General features: G+C 39.7%; 1 protein-coding gene across 1 annotated transcript; it reads right to left on the reverse strand.

The window, feature by feature from the left end:
* Positions 1-927: 927 nt before the first annotated feature.
* hspa9 (heat shock protein 9) lies at positions 928-21,167 on the reverse strand. Its single transcript, XM_072591154.1, has 17 exons — positions 20,936-21,167; positions 18,976-19,034; positions 17,419-17,506; positions 14,800-14,981; positions 14,573-14,697; positions 14,178-14,251; positions 13,668-13,774; positions 10,803-10,965; positions 6,418-6,510; positions 5,139-5,348; positions 4,668-4,895; positions 4,389-4,493; positions 3,442-3,559; positions 2,949-3,043; positions 2,506-2,598; positions 2,244-2,384; positions 928-2,054 (listed from the first exon to the last, which is right to left on the reverse strand). Exons 1-17 carry the CDS (start codon positions 20,999-21,001, stop codon positions 1,980-1,982), a joined length of 2,022 nt encoding a protein of 673 aa, XP_072447255.1. The 5' UTR covers positions 21,002-21,167; the 3' UTR covers positions 928-1,979.

Below are 21,167 nucleotides of genomic sequence, written 5' to 3' on the forward strand. Positions count from 1 at the left end.
TCAGATTCCAGATCATCAACTCTGATCCGGAGTTCTTCCAGCAACCAACACTTGCTGCAGATGTGGTCACTGCCGTTCACAATGGGATCAGCCAGCTCCCACATCATACAGCAACAGCACATCACCTGCCCAGCCATCTCTGCTTAGTTAGTTAATTACTTACTTATGTTGATGCCAACTTCTGTTCAATTGAATTACAATTCACTTTTTTTTGCGACAATGTAACACACACTAAATAATATCGGGTGTGGGGCTGAAAAAGCACAGCAAGGAGTAGGAAAATTGACATTTCGGGCAAAAGCCCTTCATCAAGAATGCAGGGCTTTTGCCCGAAACATCGATTTTCCCGATCCTCGAATGCTGCCTGACCTGCTGCACTTTTCCAGCACCATACTCTCTAATCTCCAGCATCTACAGTACTCACTTTCGCCTATGCACTAAATGCTTTCCACACACTTCCATCAAGAAACGCTGATGGACATAGATCTACAAATTAATTTCAGATTGTGGCTCCATATGGCACATCCCTGATGATGGCTGATGGAGGTAGATTTTATCCCAAGTACTGCAAATGGAGGGAGGTACAAATTCTTGTAAGTTGCTGCTTTGTTTTGGCACTTGTCTACGCAGTTTAGCAACATTGGTCTTCTCAGTTGTAGACAGCTGTGGAATGAGATGCGGTCCTTTCTCCCAATTATCACCTAGAGACTCCATATGGAGTAACTGACATCAATAAACTTCAGGTACAGATTGCAAACATCCTGGAAACAGCTTTGATTTCCTCCTGGTCTACTAAATAATATCAAGGTGATTTGGTTTAGAACATGGAAATACTGACTGTACATAAATCAGTGAAGTATCTCCATTTCAAATCAGGAAGACACCTGAATCAGAACAAATACAAAAAAAAGGTCACAAAAAGACAGATTGGACATTTCACCTTAAATTTTATTTAAAAAAGAAAAGCCCTCGGCTGAAATCATGACTGTTGTTTACTGGGGGAAATTTGGTTTAAAACGTTTCAACTCCATTAACTGGCAAGACAACCAGGAGTTCTCCTTCCCATCCAGTTTTCAACATGATTTTTATTCTGATTTATATTTTAAGTAAAATATAACTGCCAGAATGTGTCAAGAATTAGAAGTATATGCAGCTTACTGACAAGATCCATAAACTCAACTAATTGAACACATCTGCACCGTTACCATTTCAGTGCGATAAACAGGTAGCTGTTGCAACTTGGCGAGGCTTCAGTTCAAGATCCAGGTTCCACGTAACGACAGCTGCCTCCCAAAAACATCCTTCAAACAGGCCATCTAATTACCAGTAACAAATAAACAAAAACATGCTGCATCATGATATCTTCAGGTGATGACTATAGATGCAGTTTGATTCCTTTTCCTTTTTCTGTGCCTGCCAAAATCTGTTAGTTTAGCATTAGGTGGCAAAATAAGTGCTGGCAGCCATTTTACAGTTGCACTATAATCAAAGTATCACAATCACCAAAACTTCAGCTTTACACAGGAATTTACCCAGTAGAGAAAATTCACATCAGTGGATATCTTCTGTAAATTCTCTCAAACAAAGCTGAACAGAGAATTTATGATGACAACTCAGAGATAAATGAACTTCAATGTTCTTTTCAGGATCAAATACTCAATCTGAAACTTATATGTGCAATTACAATCAAATTTGGCTGCAAACCAAAAGTTTTATTTAATCGACCATAAAGTCTAGCTCTGTTGTATATCAGCAATTACACAAGGTGAATTACATTCGATGAAAGACAACAATTTCACAGAGTCTCAAATGGTAATATTTCTACTTTATAAAGAAAAACTATGTATAGAATACTGCAAAAATACAGTATGAGAACGACTATCGTGCAAATCCGCTCAGGAGAAAAACATTTCTTCTTGCTCTGCCACTCCCAAGCTTGTTATATCCCCCCCAGTTCATTAAACAATAATTGAGGCATTTTATTGTTTCTCCTCTTTCTTGTCTCCACTTTCTCCACTGTCTGTGCTGCCGGAACTCTCCCGCTCAGATGCCATCTGAAAAATCAACAAAAAACAGTTTGTTAGTGTGCATTCTTCAAGGTTCAGCTCAGAAGTCTGAACACCATTAAACCTGACCAACTACATATCTTAAGAAACAGACTGAATGTACAAGAATTACTAGATTACTGCTGAGTAGAAAATCCTCTAGCTTATTTGGCTGAATGTCATATACTAAGAATTCACCTTCTTGTATGCCATTTCAAAAAGTTTCAATGATGCCTGCTGTAAGTTGGATGCTGCTGCTTTGATGGCTTCACCCGTTTCAGTATCCTTTCGAGCCAACAGTTCCTTCAACTTTGTAACCTCATCACGCAATTTGTCACACTGGTGGAACAAAGCAAAGCAAAGAAAATGAAACTCACGTTGATGTCAAGACATCAGTTATCAATAACAAAACTGACTCCTTTCACCACCCAGAAATCATTCTTTCAACAATCTGTTATACCTCCTCTTTTGGAAGCTGATCCTTGAACTCCTCCATTTTGGACTCTGTGTCATGAATAATTCCTTCAGCACTGTTCACTGCTTCAACAGTTTCCTGTGGAGAGAGGGCAGAATTCCTTAAATCTGGCTATGCACAACACTACCCTTCAGTTAAGCAACTGCTACAATTTTAAGTATGGGAATGTGCTTTGTAAAAATAATTGCTTTAGTTACCAGAAAAATTTACAATAATAAGTTTTTAAAATGCAGTAATTCACTGCACTTTATAAATTTAAATAATTGAGAGTTGTTGCAAAGATTCTGAAATTTAAACAAAAGTGAACCATAGATTAGAAATTAAGTGCAAAACTAAGAAGTTGTTTTAAACAAAAACAAAGGCATTGAATTGGTCACATTTGTCCAATCTTTCTTTCCATGCACCTATGAATCTTATTGTTGTCATACCTTCTTCCTTCTGTCTGCTTCAGCATACTTTTCTGCATTTTTGATCATGTTCTCAATGTCATCCTTGCTCAGCCCCCCAGAAGACTGGATGACAACTAGAATTGAAAAGAATTTTCAAACCTTTGATGTTTCAATTAAATTCTAATCAGGAGCATTTAAAACAATGAAGATTCGTTTAGACAACCTAGCAGAAGTTCAAGTCAGCATTGAACCAGAGTCAATATTCCAGTTAATTAGGATCCCCCCCCCTTTATTTCTATACTCGATTCAAGTCTGCATGAAAACATTAAAATGTTTCACCTCTACACTCCTTGATAAAGTTACTAATTTTAAATCACCTGATGAAGGAGCAGTGCTCTAAAAGCTAGTGTGCATCCTACTGGACTATAACCTGCTGTTGTGTGATTTTTAACTAATTTTAAAAACTGCGATCAAATTACTTAATAAATGAGTGGAAATGCATGCAGTCACTACAGTTTAAGTCAGTACTTACTCTGCTGTTCACGACCTGTGCCTTTATCCCTTGCAGAAACATGAACAATACCATTGGCATCAATATCAAATGTAACTTCAATCTGTGGAACTCCACGGGGAGCTGGGGGCAGTCCAACCTAGCAAAGAACATAAATAACTTGAGGCTGTTTATTTATAAATCAAGTGAATGCAAGGTCACGAATCCCAACAATCCTAAAAATCCTTATTTTAAATTTTTTTATGTAATCTTACACAAAAGATTCTGATTCCAGGTGGGAACAACTCAATAGCTTTTTTTCCCCCTGCAGTTCTGTTCAGAACCTTTATAATTCTCAATCAAACTGGAGAACTTCAGAATGTCTGGCAGTACAAGTACACCCCCAATTGATTTTCACTTATATGAAAAAGATAACTGTTTCTTTACGCCATTTCTGCTTGAAAAAAATTTAATAGCAACGCTCAACTTTCGGATAGTGGGGGGAGACCTGTATCTGTTGGGAGAGAAACTGAGTTAATGTTTCAAGTTAGATATGACTTCTTCAGAATTGTTTTTTTCCTTCCACAGGTGATGTCAAACTGCCGAGATTCTCCAGCATTGTGTTTGCCTCAGGTTTTTCGCATCCATAAGATTTTGCTTTTATGACATTCAGACTTCTGGTAATGCAGCAATTACAACTTGGGTCACAGTAAAAATACACAGTATGTTTGAAATAAAATGCATACAAACTCTTGCATGAAAGTAAACTTAGAGTCAGATGTAAATCTGCACTGTATTTACAGGTATTTCAACAATTATTTTCAAAATACTATGCAAATTGGTGTGACCCATATGTTCTGGCTACAAAGTGGACATATAGAACATTTTAGTTTCATTTACTTAAGATGTTAAGATATGGATCAACGTCCCAATTAAAAAAAACAAAAATTGTGCAGTTAAGCAAGTTGATGGATTACAGCAGAACTCACCAATGTAAACTGTCCTAGAAGCTTGTTGTCAGTTGCCATCTCTCTCTCTCCTTGGAACACTTTGATTTCAACTTGCGTCTGTCCATCAGCAGCCGTAGAAAAGACCTGCCATTCATATGAGTCAATATACAATTCACCATGCATTTAAACTGGGAGCTTGATGTATTAAAGTCATGATATTAGCATAATTATCAAGAATGCCAACTTCAAAATACATTCAACATCAATTAACGAACACCATTCACGTGAAAACCTTGGTAAAATTACTGAACTCCACACCTGGCCTTTCTTTGTTGGAATTGTTGTATTTCGACCAATAAGTTTGGTGAAAACACCACCTAGGGTCTCGATACCTAGTGACAGTGGTGTAACGTCAAGAAGCAGCACATCTGTGACATCGCCAGCAAGCACTCCACCTTGAATAGCAGCACCGACAGCTACAGCCTCATCTGGATTCACCGACTTACTCGGGGAACGGCCAAATAGCTCCTGAACAGTTGCCTGGACCTACATACACAAATGCAGCAATCACGATAAAGTCACTCAAAATAAATTTTTAACTTAATTTGCATGAAACATCTGTTAAAAAGTTTGTACAAATTAAAACAACTACTCCCAAATCGTGCTCCTAGTGTTAATATCTAGAGGGATCATCTCAAACAGAACACAGCTTAACATTCTATGCTTCGTTTGTTTGCATCCTGTTTTTGCACTGCCAACACCAAAAGAGGCCAAAGCTGCACCACTTACCTTTGGCATTCTAGTCATTCCACCCACTAGGATGACCTCGCCAATGTCACTTTTGCTGACCTCTGCATCCTGCATGGCTTTCTGGCAGGGATTAATGGTCCTCTTAATGAGATCAGCAACTATGTTCTCAAACTGAGCACGAGTGATTTTCATATTCAGATGTTTTGGCCCAGAAGCATCCATTGTTAAGTAAGGAAGGTTAATGTCAGTCTGTAAAAATACAAGGTAACATTCAGCATAAGAATAAAGAACATTGCATAGTCTCATACCGTCTGTTTATCCATTATAAGATAGGTAAGTCAATGGGAAAAAATTAGGACGCAAGCCTAGCTGTAGGGCATTTTATTCCAAGGTAGATGTCAGACTACAAGTCAGAAAAGGTGCAATCAATTTTGATAGCCTTGTTTGAAGTATTAAGTGGCAAAGTAATGGTGAAAAATGGAATTCACAAACTGAACGTATATCATTGAAATAGCAACAAATATATTTTCTTATTTTGCTCTAACCAAATGTTAAAAATTCCCCCAACTCCATTTGGATGGCATTTTACACTTCCTACACCAATCAGACTGTAAACTGCTAACACAAAAGTTTGCATTACGTAGTCATGTCAACAAGATAGTTATCTTGGAAACTGAGTAGAATTTAATTCAACGTGGGAAAAACACACTCGTCAGCAAGAAAATCCGGTTTTCAAGATTATAAAAAAACTTATTCGGATCTTTGGAAGTAAACTTCACCCAATCGTTGAGTGAATATTTTTCAAGGGCATAGAAAAAGTATTGAACACATCCAAAAGCAGCATTCTGCTCTCTCATAGTTGCAAAACTGTATAGATGTCGTTCACTATTTGCAAGCTAATTCAATCCTTAACATGAGAAAGATAAGGGCTGTATTAGGTTCTGGTAATATCCACTCAAGTTTTTATCTGAGTTCTCCTTGCATTTAGAACCCTGTAAATGAGTTCCCAAAATTAACATTTCACATAATTCATATGTAAGAGACCGAATCATTATCACCCAAATGTATTAAGCCTGTATATGCAGTATAAAAATATACATTTAATTGAATTAACTTCACATCCATTAATTTGTAGATTCAAGTCATACTGTCCAGGAGGCATCTTCAAAGCCTTAGATATTTGTTATCATGCTTAACTACCAACAGCTAAGCCATCCTTTATACAATTTTGTTTGCAAAACAGATCAAAACTAGATTTAAAAAAGTAACAACTTTTGTAACAAGTCTGTATAACTATTCCACTGGAAAGCTTTCTCACCTGAAGGGATGAAGACAGTTCACACTTGGCTTTCTCAGCTGCTTCTCTCACTCGCTGTAGAGCCATGTTGTCCTTGGTAAGATCTACTCCAGACTGAAAATTAAGTTAAGACTTTAAAGAATGCAGCATTGCAGATAAGAAGCCAAACAAGTGAGATGTACAATGTTTGAATATTAAACTTTACAAACTTATGAGCGGAATATTAATAAGCCCAAAAGAACTTAAGACATGCAATAAAATTAAGACTTTTAATGCCCATACTACAGAAGATGCAGTGCTGGGTGTCTTGAAATGCATAAAAGTGGTTAAGTTCCCAGAACCTGATCAGGTGTACCCTAGAACTCTGTGGGAAGCTAGGGAAGTGATTGCTGGGCCCCTTGCTGAGATATTTGGATCATCCGACAGTCACAGACAAGGTGCCTAGGCAAAGTGAGGACTACAGATGCTAGAAAGCAGAGTCTAGATTAGAGTGATGCTGGAAAAGCAGGTCTGGGAGCATCAGAGGAGCAGGAAAATCGACATTTCGGGCAAAAGCCCTTCATTGCCTCCATTCTTGATGAAGGGCTTTTGCCCGAAACGCCAATTTTCCTGCTCCTTGGATGCTGCCTGGCCTGCGGTGCTTTTCCAGCACCACTCTAGACATAGGCAAGGTGCCAGCAGACTGGATGTTGGATAACATGGTGCCACTATTTAAGAAAGGTGGTAAGGAAAAGCCAGGGAACTACAGACCGGTGAGCCTGACATCAGTGGTGGGCAAGTTGTTGGTGGAAATCCGGAGGAGCAGGATTTACATGTATTTGGAAAGGCAAGGACTGATATGGGAGAGTCAGGATGGCTTTGCACGTGGGAAATCTGGTCTCACGAACTTGTTACTTCAAAAAATCTCAAACAAAGAATTGAGGAGGGCAGAGTAGTGGGCGTGATCTATACAGATTTCAGTAAGGCGCTCGACAAAGTTCTTCATGGGAAACTGGTTGGCAAGGTTAGATCTCATAGAATACAGGAAGAACTAGCCACTTAGAAACAGAACTGGCTCAAAAGGTAGGAAACAGGGAATGGTGGTGGTGGTGGAGAGTTGCTTTTCGGACTGGAGGCCTGTGACCAGTGGTGTGCCACAAGGATCAGTATTTTTCATCATTTATATAAAATGCTTTGGATGTGAACACAGGACGCATAATTAGTAAGTTTGCAGATGTCACCAAAATTGAAGGTGTAGTGGACAGCAAAGAAGGTTACCTCGGATTACAACAGGATCATGATCAGATGAGCCAATGGGCTGAGGCGTGGCAGATGGAGCTTAATTTAGATAAATGAGAGGTGCTATATCTTGGAAAAGCAAATCAGAATCATACGTATACACTTAATGGCAACATCATAGGGAGTGTTACTGAACAAAGAGACCTTGGAGTGCAGGCTCATAGTTCCTTAAAAGTAGTCGCAGGCAGAAAGGATAGTGAAAGCGGCATTTGGTATGCATTCCTTTATTGGTCAGAGCATTAATTATAGGAGTTGGGAGGTCATGTTGCAGCTGTACAGGACATTGGTTAGGCCATTTTTGGAATATTGCATGCAATTCTAGTCTCCTTCCTATCTGAAGGATGTTGCATAACTTTAGAGGGTTCAGAAAAGATGTACAAGGATGTTGCAAGGATTGAAGTATTAGAGCTATAGGGAGAGGCTGAATAGGCTGGGGTTTTCCCTGCAGCATCGGTGGCTGAGGGGTGACCTTAAGAGTTTTTTAAAATGAGGGGCATGGATAGGATAAATAGATACGGTCTTTTTTCTTGGGTGGGGAGTCCAGAACTAAAGGACATAGGTTTAAGGTGAGGGGGGAAAGATGTAAAAGGGACCTAAGGGGCAACTTTTTCATGCAGAAGGTGGGGTGTGTATGGAATGAGCTGCCACAGGAAGTCATGGAGACTAGTACAATTACAGCATTTAAAAGGCATCTGGATGGGTATAAGAATAGGAAGGGTTTGGAGGGATATGCGCCGAGTGCTGACAAATGGGACTAGATTAATTTAGGATATCTGGTCGGCATGGATGAGTTGGACTGAAGGGTCTGTTTCTGTGCTGTACAATTCTATGACTCTTTGTTTACAGGGAGGCACTGGGGAAAACTAGTGTCAGCACACCCATAAAAACATTAGGGAGGGAGTTACAGGATATTGACCCAATGATACTGAAGAAGCAGTGATATATTTTCAAGTCAAAATAGCTTGGAGGAAAGTCAGTGGTGATACCATGTATCTGCTGACTTTGTCCTTCTGAATGGTAGGTGTCCTGCATTTAGAAACTGCTGTCTAAGGAGCCTTGGTGAGTAATCTGAAGCGCATCTTGTAGACAAAATATACTGCTGCCACTTAGTGTTGTGATGAATGGAATTAATGTGTGTGGATACGATACCGATCAAGTGTACTGCTTTTTGATGACGTTAAGGTTAAATGTTTTTGGAACTGCACCCATTCAGAAAAGTGCAAACTATTCCGCCACAGTGACCTGTGCCTTGCAGATGGCTGAGAGCCTTTGGGGATTCAGATGGTCTTGCAGGATCCTTAGCTCAGACTTGTTTTCGTAGCATCAGTAATTATACTATTAGTTCAGTTCAGTTTCTGGTCAATGGTAACCTCCAGAATGATGGTAGTGACACCACAAGACATGGTAAAAGGCGTAGATCGTTTAGTACCCGGAGGCTGCTTTACCATTGAAGAGAATCAGGGCTGATCTGATATTCCTCATGACCTGCATTTTCCCCATAACCCTCGATTTCCCCAACTGATGAAAAATCTATGTTCTGCCCACAAAAAAAGACCGAGCTTCCAGTTGCTTGCCACTTCAAGCCACCATCCTGGTCCCCGGCCAACATCTCATCTCAGGCACGCTCCAGTGAAGCTCAGCACAAGCTGGAGAACAGTATCTTGTTTTCCACTTGGGACCGTGCAGTCCTCCAGACTTAATATCAAGTTCAATAATTTTAGGATCAGAACTCTTCCATTTCCTAGCCCCCAACTCCACACACTGGTCCTTATTATCACTGTCTGACATTACACACTAGCTATTGTTAGCCACTAAAAGTCTCCATTAACAGCTTTTCACTCCCCCAGCCAGATTACTATCCACTCCTTTGTCTAACTGTCCTTCTCGTTCTTTGGGCTCTACCCACACCTATCATTTACTCCTTACCCTCACCCTATCCTCTGTGCATAAAATGACGTTTTCCTCATTACCATCAGTTCTGAGGAAGGGTCACTGGACCAGAAATGTAAACTGATTTCTCTTTGCAAATGATGTCAGACCTGCTGAGCTTTTCCAGCAACTGCAGTTTTTGTTACTGACTTACAGCACCTACAGTTCTTTTGGTTTTTATTTAAGAATCTACCTACCTCAACCTTAAATTTACACATAGACTCTATCCCCCACAGTTCTGCTGCAATGAGTTACAAAGACTGTCAACCAGAGAAGTTCCTCCTTACTGAAGTCTTAAATTGGTGCCCCTTTATTCTGAGACTATGCCTTCAAGTTCTAGACTCACCCATAAAGGGGGGCATCCTTGCAGTATTCACCCTGTAAAGCCCCTTAATAATCCTACCCTTAATCCTTAATAATCATCTTTCATTCTTCTAGCCTTCAACAAATAGAGTCATATACCTGATGAAGGGCTTTTGCCCAAAACGTCGATTTTCCTGCTCCTCAGACGCTGCCTGACCTGCTGCGCTTTTCCAGCACCACTCTAATCTAAAAACTTTTGCCTAAAGTTGTATACTGTTTAGCCTTTGCTCATAAGGCAATCCCTCTATACCAGAGATTAGTAAATCTTTTCTACACACCTCCAATGAAATAATATCTTTCTTTAAACAAAGAGGCCAAAACTGCTCTCAGTATTCCAGATATGGTCTCACCAGTATCTTATAAAGTTACAGTCAGAATTCTCTATTCTTCAGCTCTCTTGAAATAAAGGATTAGCCTTCCTGGTTACCTGCTGCACCTGTGTGCTAGCTTTGTGTTTCACGTGCAAACCCCCCCAGTCCTTTTGTGTTGCAGCTTTCTGCAGTTTCTCTCCATATAAATAAACCTCCATGCTGAAGTGAAGGATTTGGTGATATTAATACCATTGAATGTCAAAGGATGATGGTTAGATTCTCTCTTTTGAAGATGACCATTTCTTAGCACTTGTGTGGCACTGAAGTTACTTGCTAGTTGTGAATTTAAACCTAGATATTTTCCAGGCCATGCTGTATTTTGAAATGCACTGCTTTAGTATCAGTAAAATAATTGTAATACTAGCAGTACTAATTCTTAGGTGAAAAAAATTATCGAAATTAAACAATGAAAGGCTAACTCAATCAATTTATTTTGTTAAATACCAAGGCAATGTCAATACGAACCTCTCTCTTGAATTCCTTAATGATGTGCTTGAGTAAGGCCTGGTCAAAGTCCTCACCTCCCAAGAAGGTATCGCCATTTGTGGATTTTACTTCAAAAACTCCTTTCTGAATTTCCAGCACAGAAATATCAAAGGTGCCACCACCCAGATCATAGACAGCAATGCTGTAAAGTTCAAATGAAACAAAAACTTCCCAGAGTTAGGTCTTATGATTTTACTATATGCAAATCAACAGAATTTGCAAGCATTACTTAAACTTGAGTGAGGAATAGAATGTGGAAATTTTAGCTATATTTTAACAAGATTTTAATGTAATTTACTATTTCTTTTAAAAAAAGACTGAAGTTGCATTGTATCAGCTATTCTAACACAAATTGTCTGATGTGTACCTGAGTTCCATGTATCAAAAACATTTTTCTTGTACCTTACCTAGCAAACTTCTATCCAGCCAAGTCTTGAAAGTTTAATTGACCTGATATCCACACCTTTTTTTTTGGACTGGTTTTAAATTTCCAACATCCTTTGTGAAGAAAAACTTCCTGTTTTACTCCACCAAGAACTAATACACCTCTACTTGCATAGAATTTACAGAATCAGGTGAGCTAGTGCAATAGATCAATGCAATGATCACGTAAGCTGCCTTCTACCCAAATAAATATATCCCACGTACCTTTTCTCCTTCATGTACATAACTAGTTTCTCTTCAAATGCACTAATACCATTTGCTTCAACCAATATTCCGCCTAAGCTGCGTGCATGCACAATCATAGCTGTGCAGTCAAATGATACAACAGCCACAGAATCTGTGAAGTGTTCAAGGCCAAACAAAGAAATCACCAGGTACAACACATTTACATTACAGTCTGCATGCAAGAACTTTGTATCATTGGCCTGACTTTCATATGTTAACAACAGAGTAAAGAAATTTTGTGTAATATTTTATTGTATAAGTAAACAAAAGATATTAATGGCCCATAGTTTTACACTGCCCCGAAGTCAAATAATCTTTTCCCTTATTTACCTTAACAAATTCATCATTTTACATGTCATCCCTTCTCTTGTAACAGCAAAGTATTCTAACTTGATAGTTACACTGGTGAAGGTTCGGGAATACCCAACTATAGGAGAATTTCTCTATATTTAGCCTCAACATTTTGAGGACTTCAATCCATCTCTTAATCTTCTAAGTACTTTAGGCCCTGGTAGTATTCTGGCTAATCTGCAGTGCATCCCTTTCCAAGATCATTCGCTTTTCCAGAAACTTGATGCCCAATCCAATCGAGGTGCTATGCAATTGAAATGTAATTTCCTCCCTGCTGAATCTGAAACTCCCATAATAAAAGGGCAGGACTGCATTTACTTCAAGTACGAGCATCAGTTTTTGATTGGTATATAGGGACATCTACATCTTGCTCCTCCATGACTGCTGGGCGCTTAACAATGAAAAAATATTCAGATTTGACTCTCATTCAAAGAGAACCTTCATTCACAATGAACTCCATTTCAGGCTATGTTTCTCTGCAACTTCATGTTACCTTCAATGTCAGGATTTACGACTATTTTCTCATCTAAATCTTTAATCTTTGTGCAAAACTGAAACCCCATACCAATCAGGGAATACATCCCTAATTCCTATTCTCCATCTCTACCAATTACTGCTATGTCCACAAGCTTACCTCCAATTCCGTATACAGAGGGACCCTGTATCTGTGGGTCTGGTTACCATGGTTTCACTTACCCCCAGTTTCTCACGACCCAAACATTTAAAAGGGAATATTCCGGAACCAGGAGGCTGCTGGAAAGGTGCGTTTACCATTTAAATAAATGAGTTTGCTCCTATTTGCAGTTTCAGCCTTCCACGATGGTTCTAGAACGCATCCCCGCGGGTACAGAGGAACTACTGTTTTCCCAACTTTGCTCGTAATCCCTTGTGATTAGCTAGAAGTATTTTATATCAACTTCTACAAATAACAGACCTTCTGCTAAAGCTTTTAATGTCATGCAATGAAACTAGATTAGTCAGAAATTACCTGACTTTCCTGTAATTTATATTAAACCTATCCATCCACCTGAAACACACACCTGTTAAATTATAGATAACATTTCCAATTTAACAATCCAAAAGCACAAGTATTTTGAAAGGTCATGCTGTAAAAGTATGGAAGCAAGGAGTCCATAAATCAAAATTCAAGACACATTAGCCATTTTTTCTAAAAACTAGGTATGTATTTATTCCCTTTATTAATTGTTAAGGATTGCAAAGATGACCTAATCACAAATAGTCTAAACTTTTGCCTGCTTTTTAACCCACAGTATCAATGCTGGTCAATGGACGATCCTTCAAATATGCAAAATCACTACATAATAGTATCCAGAAATGGCTCCTTTACAAGATTTCAAAGTTTTCTAGTGTGGCCTATGTTCTATCATTCTGAACTAAATGTAGAGCATCCAAAGCTTCTTCTCTATTGGCTTTCTTATCTTATATTGCCAGAAATCAAGGGAGTGGCTATAGCAGTACAACTTTGCAAGTCAATTTCCAACATTGAAAATGATAGCAAGTGGGGGGGGGGGGGGGGGGGGGGGGGGAACTAACGCCTCTGAACAAAGCCTAACCATGTCTTGTTATTGTTTTCTATGATACTGAAGTCTGCATTACTAACTGTAGTAGCTTGGACACAATTTCTGATAGTTAGGGGATTAATGGTGAGCAAGAAATGGATGCACTTGCAGTCAATATATAGCAGACACTGCAAGATTACAGTACAAGTGCAGGAGACAAATGGAAATGAGGGAAGTTGCAATCCTTTCCCTTTTATAAAGGAACAAATTTGTTTATGAATTAGAAAGTTTACTCTTTACGTACACTTTGTCTTCTGATTTATCTAATCCATACGCTAGAGCAGCTGCTGTGGGTTCATTGATGACTCGCAGAACATTTAACCCGGAGATCTGTCCAGCATCTTTTGTAGCCTAGATAGGGATAGCACCAGAATTACTGAAGGTGTAAATAAATGGTGTCAATTTTTGATGCAGGAGGTAACAAAATACTATGGTATAAACTTGGAATATTGTGAACATGCAGCTATCAGCATTTATAAGCACAATTGAAGTACCAAGGCCTGAAAGGTCATTTTTGCGAAATTACAATCTCCTTGCACTTAAAAGTTTTCCAATGTTTAACGGGCAACATTTGGCTGCGGACATCTAATAATTAAAATGCATTTACACTAATGAAGCAGAGCACATTCTTCAAGAGACAGGCTTATTTCACTTCTGAAACAAAGTGCCAAGCAATCGCTGAGCAAGAACAAGCAAGCAAGCAGTAAATTCAAAAACAGTTAAACCAATTTAAAAATTAATATTTTGTTTTTACCTGTCTTTGAGAGTCATTGAAATATGCAGGCACTGTAATAACAGCATTCTTTGCCGTTTGTCCCAAATAACTTTCTATAAACAAAAAGTTAACATCAAAATCCTTCAATGTAACTTAATCCATGTCTACTTAAATTATATTGTAATATGAAAATGCAACATCTACTGTTGTCCAAGAATACATGAGGAAATTGATCCAAGATTTGGTCAGTATTCATTAGATCATATTGATCATATACTTAAAATAAACTATACAAACTTATTGATCACACTGAAAGGTGAAAAGTATAAAGCTGGAATAGACTTAAACTGCCTGATCCTTTAATTTAGGACTGTAAAACAAATGCAAGGTTTTAAACTTGAACAGGTTCAAAGCTTCGCCTTTATTGTTCCTACCTGCTGTTTCCTTCATCTTCATGAGGACAAATGCTCCAACTTGGCTTGGAGAGTACATCTTCCCATGAGCTTCCACCCAAGCATCACCATTAGAGGCACGCACAATTTTATATGGCACATTTTTCCTACAAATAGTTTTTAAAATATAAATTATTTTTGTTGGAGAATCAAAATACTAAACTTAAGGCTGTAAAGAAACATTTTTGGCTTAAAAAGGAAAAACTTACAAATCTTTCTGTACTTCAGAGTCATCAAAACGCCTCCCAATTAATCGCTTTGTGGCATATAAAGTGTTTTTTGGGTTGGTTACAGATTGTCTTTTTGCTGGCATCCCAACCAAACGTTCACCATCAGCTGTAAAAGCAACTACTGAGGGAGTTGTTCTGGCGCCTTCTGAATTTTCAAGAACCTAGAATCCAGCACAAAATATCTCAGCAATCAAACAGGAACACAGTAATTGGGTACTGTAAGGAAAGCTGCAGACAGATTAAAATATTCCCATTCAGACGGGACTCGCAACATACAGCAAAGACAAGTGCCAATAAGCAATACACATTCAGAATTTCCTGCTATGTGATATAGCCATTACTAACTGATTTAGCTTAGGTCAGGATCTTTAACAGAAACAACCAGCAAGACAACCTCAGATGGACTCTAGTCTATTAATTTAACTTAAAGTTTACCACACTCCTGAGACACTAAAGGTTTCAAAGAAGATTAATATACATGTTTCCATTTAAGTACTAACTACTATTCACAAGTTGACAAACTATCTGTCATCATAGCCTCGATGCAAGACCTATTTATCTGCAATAGAAAGGATTACTGTTTCTCTGAGTATAAATTTTTCAACCAATGATTCAATTTCTGGAGTAAAAGAGCATGAACTGTCAAGAGTATAATGGAGTATTCAAAACTGAACATGAAACACAAGATTTAGCAGAAAAAAGATGGAGGTGGGATTAAAAAAGATGTATTTGTCCCAAGAAGTTTGATGCCAGTGACAATGTAAGGGAGGCAGAATCTTACAGCTGTGCACTATTAGAGTTGGGGAATAGTGTGCAAATTGTAGTGTACACAGACTTTGCAGGATCATGCAAATGTTGGAATAATTTTAACTAGAGCAGGAAAAACTGAAGCAAGATTTAATAACTTAAACTGATGGATAATTTTGAACAGGGTGAATAAAGCATGATGCCCCTCCTGGAAGAGTTGATGACAAGGGATTATTGGTTTCCACCCATCAGCAAAGAATGGATATTTATGCAGATCGTATGCACAATGCAACGTTTTGTTGCAAGGAATGACAGGGACCTAAATGCATCATTTGTGAAAATTGGTCAATGTGGAAATTAAAAGGCATTTCTGCTACATCCTTCACTCCAATCTCTTGCTTATTATTCATTTCATAGCATTAGCCGGGGTATTTGAATAAGAAGGGTTTAAAGGGATATGGGTCAAATGCTGGCAAATGAGACATTAATTTAGGATATCTAGTCGGCATGGACGAGTCGGACTGAAGTGTCTGTTGCTATACGACAAGATGTTTCACAAAAGGGTTAAGTTTAAGGTAGAGCCCGTGGCATTGGTATTGATATAGAATTTGTTTATGGGCAGGAAACAGAGTGGGGATAAAGGGTTGTTTCTCTGGTTGGCAACCTGTTGTGACCAGTGGGGTTCTATGGGCATCAGTGCCAGGACCCCAACTGTTTCAACACATATTTAATGACTTGGAGGAAGAAAGTAAATGTACAGTAACCAAATTGGCAGACAACACAAACATAGGTGGAAAGATAGGCTGTGAGAGGGATACAAAAAAATTTTCAGTTTGATAGTTTAAGTGGAAAATGAAGTATAATATTGTCAAACATTACATTGCTCAGTTTGGAAGGGTAAACTAAACAATGGTATTATTTAAAATAGGGAAAAATGCTGAAAGCTGCAAAAACGAATAGGGTTACTTGAAAATAAAACACAAGAGTAGTACATAGGGGCAAGTTGATAATCAGGAATGTTGGCCCTTATTTTACAGGGTTGGTGTATAAGAGTATGGATGTCTTACTGCAACAGTACAATGTGCTGGTGAGACTACATCTGAAGTACGTTAGCGGTTTGGGGCCACTTATTTAAGAGAAAGATATCATTTCATCCAAGGCAGTTAAGAGAATGTTCAGAAGGATGATCCCTGGTATAGAGTGATTGTCTTATGAACAAAGGTAAAGCTGACTGGAACTGTACTCACTGGAGATTAAATAGAATGAGGGATCTCACTGAAAAGTTCAGGATTTGTGAGAGGCTTGACAGGGTAAATGCTGAGAGGATGCTACCCCTCATGAGCATCTAGGACCACAGACACAGTCTTAGACTAAAGGGACACCAATTTAAGACTCATATGACCAGGGGTTTCTTCTCATAGAGAGAAGAGTGTTTGGAACTCATTGCCACACACCTTGTTTATATTTAAGGTCAAGATGGATAATTCTCAATCATTTAGGGAAATCAATGGTCACAGGGAAAACACAGAAAACTGGAAGTGAGGAATATTGGATCGACCATGATTCCATTGAACGGCAGAGCAGTCTCAATAAACCAAATGGCCTACTCCTTATCCTATTTCTTATGGTCTTTTTGCTCAATGCCACACTTGATGCCAGATTTCAGCAATGCTCATTTCAGTTTCAGCAACTCATCCGATGAAACCTACCACATATTCTATTAGAAAATGTTTAGAAATGCTCAGCTGGTCCATCAGAATCTTTAGAGACAGAACCTGTGAACGTTTTCAAAATACTGAAGAGTATTTCAGTACTTCACCTCAAAGACTTGGCTAAGATATAATAACCTACCTTGGCTTGTTTGCCCTCCATTATTGCAACACAGGAATTGGTTGTGCCCAGATCAATTCCAATAACAGCACCCTTAATAGCTTCAGACCTGAAAAACATCAAAGTACAAGTATGGACCTGCAGTTCTTTAATAGTTATAACCCTCGATCAAAAATGGAACAATTATTCTAAGCAAGAGCTTGGCATAGTCAACACACTGATATCCAATTATAAATGAGAACTGACCCTGCACAACTCCATCTTAGCATCATCTCCTGTTACTTAACATTGTTATGTATTTTAATTTAGCAATATCTTAAGTCATTTAATAGTCACGCTAACAAATAAATGATTCAAAGAAGGAAATTTCAAATTCCAGCACCGTTTTGACAACACTTGCACTTACTGGAAGCTAGATATAATAAATAAAGCCCTTCTGTTTTGTAGGAAGGACATGAACACACATTAGACCTGTTCCAAGTTAAAATACGCCGCAGACACTTTCGAGAGACAGATGTACAGCATGGAATCTGACCCTTCGGTCCAACTCACCCACGCCGACCAGGTATCCAGACCTAATCTAGTCTCATTTGCCAACATTTGGCCTATATCCCTCCAAACCCTTCCTTTTCATATACCCATCCAGATGCCTTTTAAACGTTGTAATTGTACAAGCCTCCACAACTTCCTCTGGCAGCTCACTCCATACACACACCACCCTTTGCATGAAAAAGTTCCTCATCACATGCCTTTTAAAATCTTTCCCCTCTCACCCTAAACCTATGCCCTCTAGTTCTGGACTCCTACACCCTAGAAAAAAGACCTGGTCTACTTAACCTATCCATACCCCTCATGATTTTATAAAGCTCAATAAAGGTCACTCTACAACCTCCTACAGTCCAATGAAAAAAAAAGGTTCAGTCTTTCCAGTCTATATTTATATCTCAAACCCTCCTGACAAAGCAATACTCTGGTAAATCTTTCCCAAACACTAATTTAATAATGTAACGGGGCAACCTGAACTGTACACAGTACTCAAGAAGAGGCCTCACCAACATCCTGAGTAACCTCAATATGACATCCCAACTCCTGTACTCAAAGATCTGAGCAAGGAAAATAAGCGTACTAAACGCCTTAACCACCTTGTCTACCCACTGCACAAATTTCAAAGAATTACGTACCCCTACCTCCATTCTACAAAATTATTGAGGGGCCTACCATTAATTATACAAGTCTGCCCTTGTTTGCATTACCAAAATGCGATCTCTTACATTTATCTAAATGAAACTCCATCTGCTAATCCTCGGTCCTAGTAGCAGACATCAGCATTTTGAAGTCAACAAACAGATAACTATAATTCAAGGCTACAAGTTGTTAAGCGTAGAATAGTGCCTGAACTGTGAGTGTGCTACTATACATTTATAACGAATTACTACACCAGTCAGAATTTTGATGTGACATATTTAATTTACTGTGATTATCTATAACACAAAATTAGAAGTGACAATAAGCTTCTAATAGTTACTAGCAGAGAGTAACAAGATCGGTTACATTATAGAGTACACAACAAAAACTCACGCATAATTGCGCTTTGACAATGATCCAAGTACACCCTGGCTCAGTCCATTCCAATGGCCCTGCAAAATAAATATTTTAGCATTAACAATTTTCAATCATTTGCTCCTATAATTTCAGACCGCAGAGACCAATTAAACCTTTCCTACAAGGAGGGGCTGTTAATTAATTCCAAACAGCATCATTTCTTGCACAACTCGGGAGCAAAGGTAAAACTATTACTCAAGATCTTTGCCAACTCAAAGTCACAATACAGTTACTTTCCCGTTTATCCCAATTCTAACGTCCCTCTCCAAAATAAGAAAGAAACCAAATGACTCCTCAAAAACATAGGTGACAGAAGAGAATGGTGTGGCTGACTATGCCATAGACAAGAGACTGGTAGAGTGCACAAGTCACAACAGATGACACTTGAGAGTTCAAAGGATGGTTAAGGACAATTGCAAATTTAAATTTATATTCCCTAGATTTCACTCTGCCACATAAGGAGCTCCTGCAGCCAGTGAGACTGTCAGTCTGGAATGATTGCCTCACTGTGTGCATTTTTTTCTCTAATATACCAACAAGGATCAGGATGAATCTACTCAAACTGACTTTGGATCTGAACAGTTAGTTGAGAGATTTATCACTTCAAGTCAGATTAAATTTAATCCTAGCTTTAATCAAGGATGTTGCATCAGACACAAAAGTAGAGATTGCTGGGAAAGCTCAGGCAAGTCTGGCAGCACTGTGCAGAGAAATCAAGAGTTAGCGTTTCCATTCGAGTGACCTTTCCTCAGAACCTTCCTCAAGGATGTTGCATCAGATTAAAATAAAATCACACAACACCAGGTTATAGTCCGACAGGTTTAACTGGAAGCACACTAGCTTTCAGAGCGACGCTCCTTCATCAGGTGATTGTGGAGGGCTCGATCGTAACACAGAATTTATAGCAAAAATTTGCAGTGTGATGTAACTGAAATCATACATTGAAAAATTGATTGCCTGTTAAGCTTTCAATGTATGATTTCAGTTACATCACACTGCGAATTTTTGCTATAAATTCTGTGTTACGATCGAGCCCTCCACAATCACCTGATGAAGGAGCATCGCTCCGAAATCTAGTGTGCTTCCAATTAAACCTGTTGGACTATAACCTGGTGTTGTGTGATTTTTAACTTTGGTCACCCCAGTCCAACACCGGCATCTCCAAACCATCAGATTATGGCCGATTCACACTTTACTTACAGTTTATTGGGGGTGGGGTGGCAGGGGGAAAGAGATTCCCACTCTACTGTGTAAAGTACCTTCACGATTTCACACAAATATCCTAAAACTAATATTTTTTCCGTGCTCTAGATTTCCCAGAGGAAGTCGTGTCGATCCTATCAAAGTATCGTCTCTGTCAATCACCAACCTTCTATATTCAAGGGCATAAACGCCAAATTTGAGCAACCGCTCCTCACAATGTGACCCTGGATGTTTAAATGGTTCTGCTTACAAGGGAAGGGGGAGACAGGGAAGGCGCTCGGGTTTAATCCAGGCCCCAGGATCAATGGTTGGTGGGGATCCACGTGCGAAGGTGAAATCGCCCGGAAACGAGGAGGTTGGCCCCGGGGGGGGGGGGGGTAAGAGGGGCAGAGGTGTCTCACGTCTCCGGGATTCAGAGAACGGCCAGGCTGAGAGGGGTGTGTTGAAGGTCAGGGGTCGTGAGCGAGGAAAAGGAGAAAAGACAAGAGAAAAAGGAGATAAATAAAAGATGAAGAGGAGAGAGGGGGGAATAAGAGGAGAGGGGAAGAGGGAAAAAAAGATAGAGGGGCCGGGTCGGATGGGAGTGAGGGGGATGGAGAGGGACAGAGGCCTAGGCCCAGAGTCAGGCCTCGGCGTCGCCCTCTCTCCCGCGCCCCGGCATCCCCCCCCCAGCGTGTACCATCTTCCCTTTCCCCCCCCTCCCCACCCCCCGCCGACTGCCTTCCATACTTACCGAGCCGGTGCCGGTGGCGGCGGCGGCGGCCAAGCGCCGAGAGGCCGAGCGCACCAGGTACAACATGGCGGCGGCGGCGGTTGCTAGGGCTGTCCGTGTGGAATGAAGGTCCGGGCGGCTCCGGCCGAGAGTGTGAGGGCGAAGGCAGGTCCGCGCGGGAATCGGCTCCGGGGGGAGGCGGGGGGCGGGGTGTCTGCGGGCTCGGGCTCGGGCTCGCGCTCCGGCAGGCTCT

This window comes from Chiloscyllium punctatum, chromosome 20, assembly GCF_047496795.1.
Source record: "Chiloscyllium punctatum isolate Juve2018m chromosome 20, sChiPun1.3, whole genome shotgun sequence".
NCBI classification, from domain to species: Eukaryota; Metazoa; Chordata; class Chondrichthyes; order Orectolobiformes; family Hemiscylliidae; genus Chiloscyllium; species Chiloscyllium punctatum.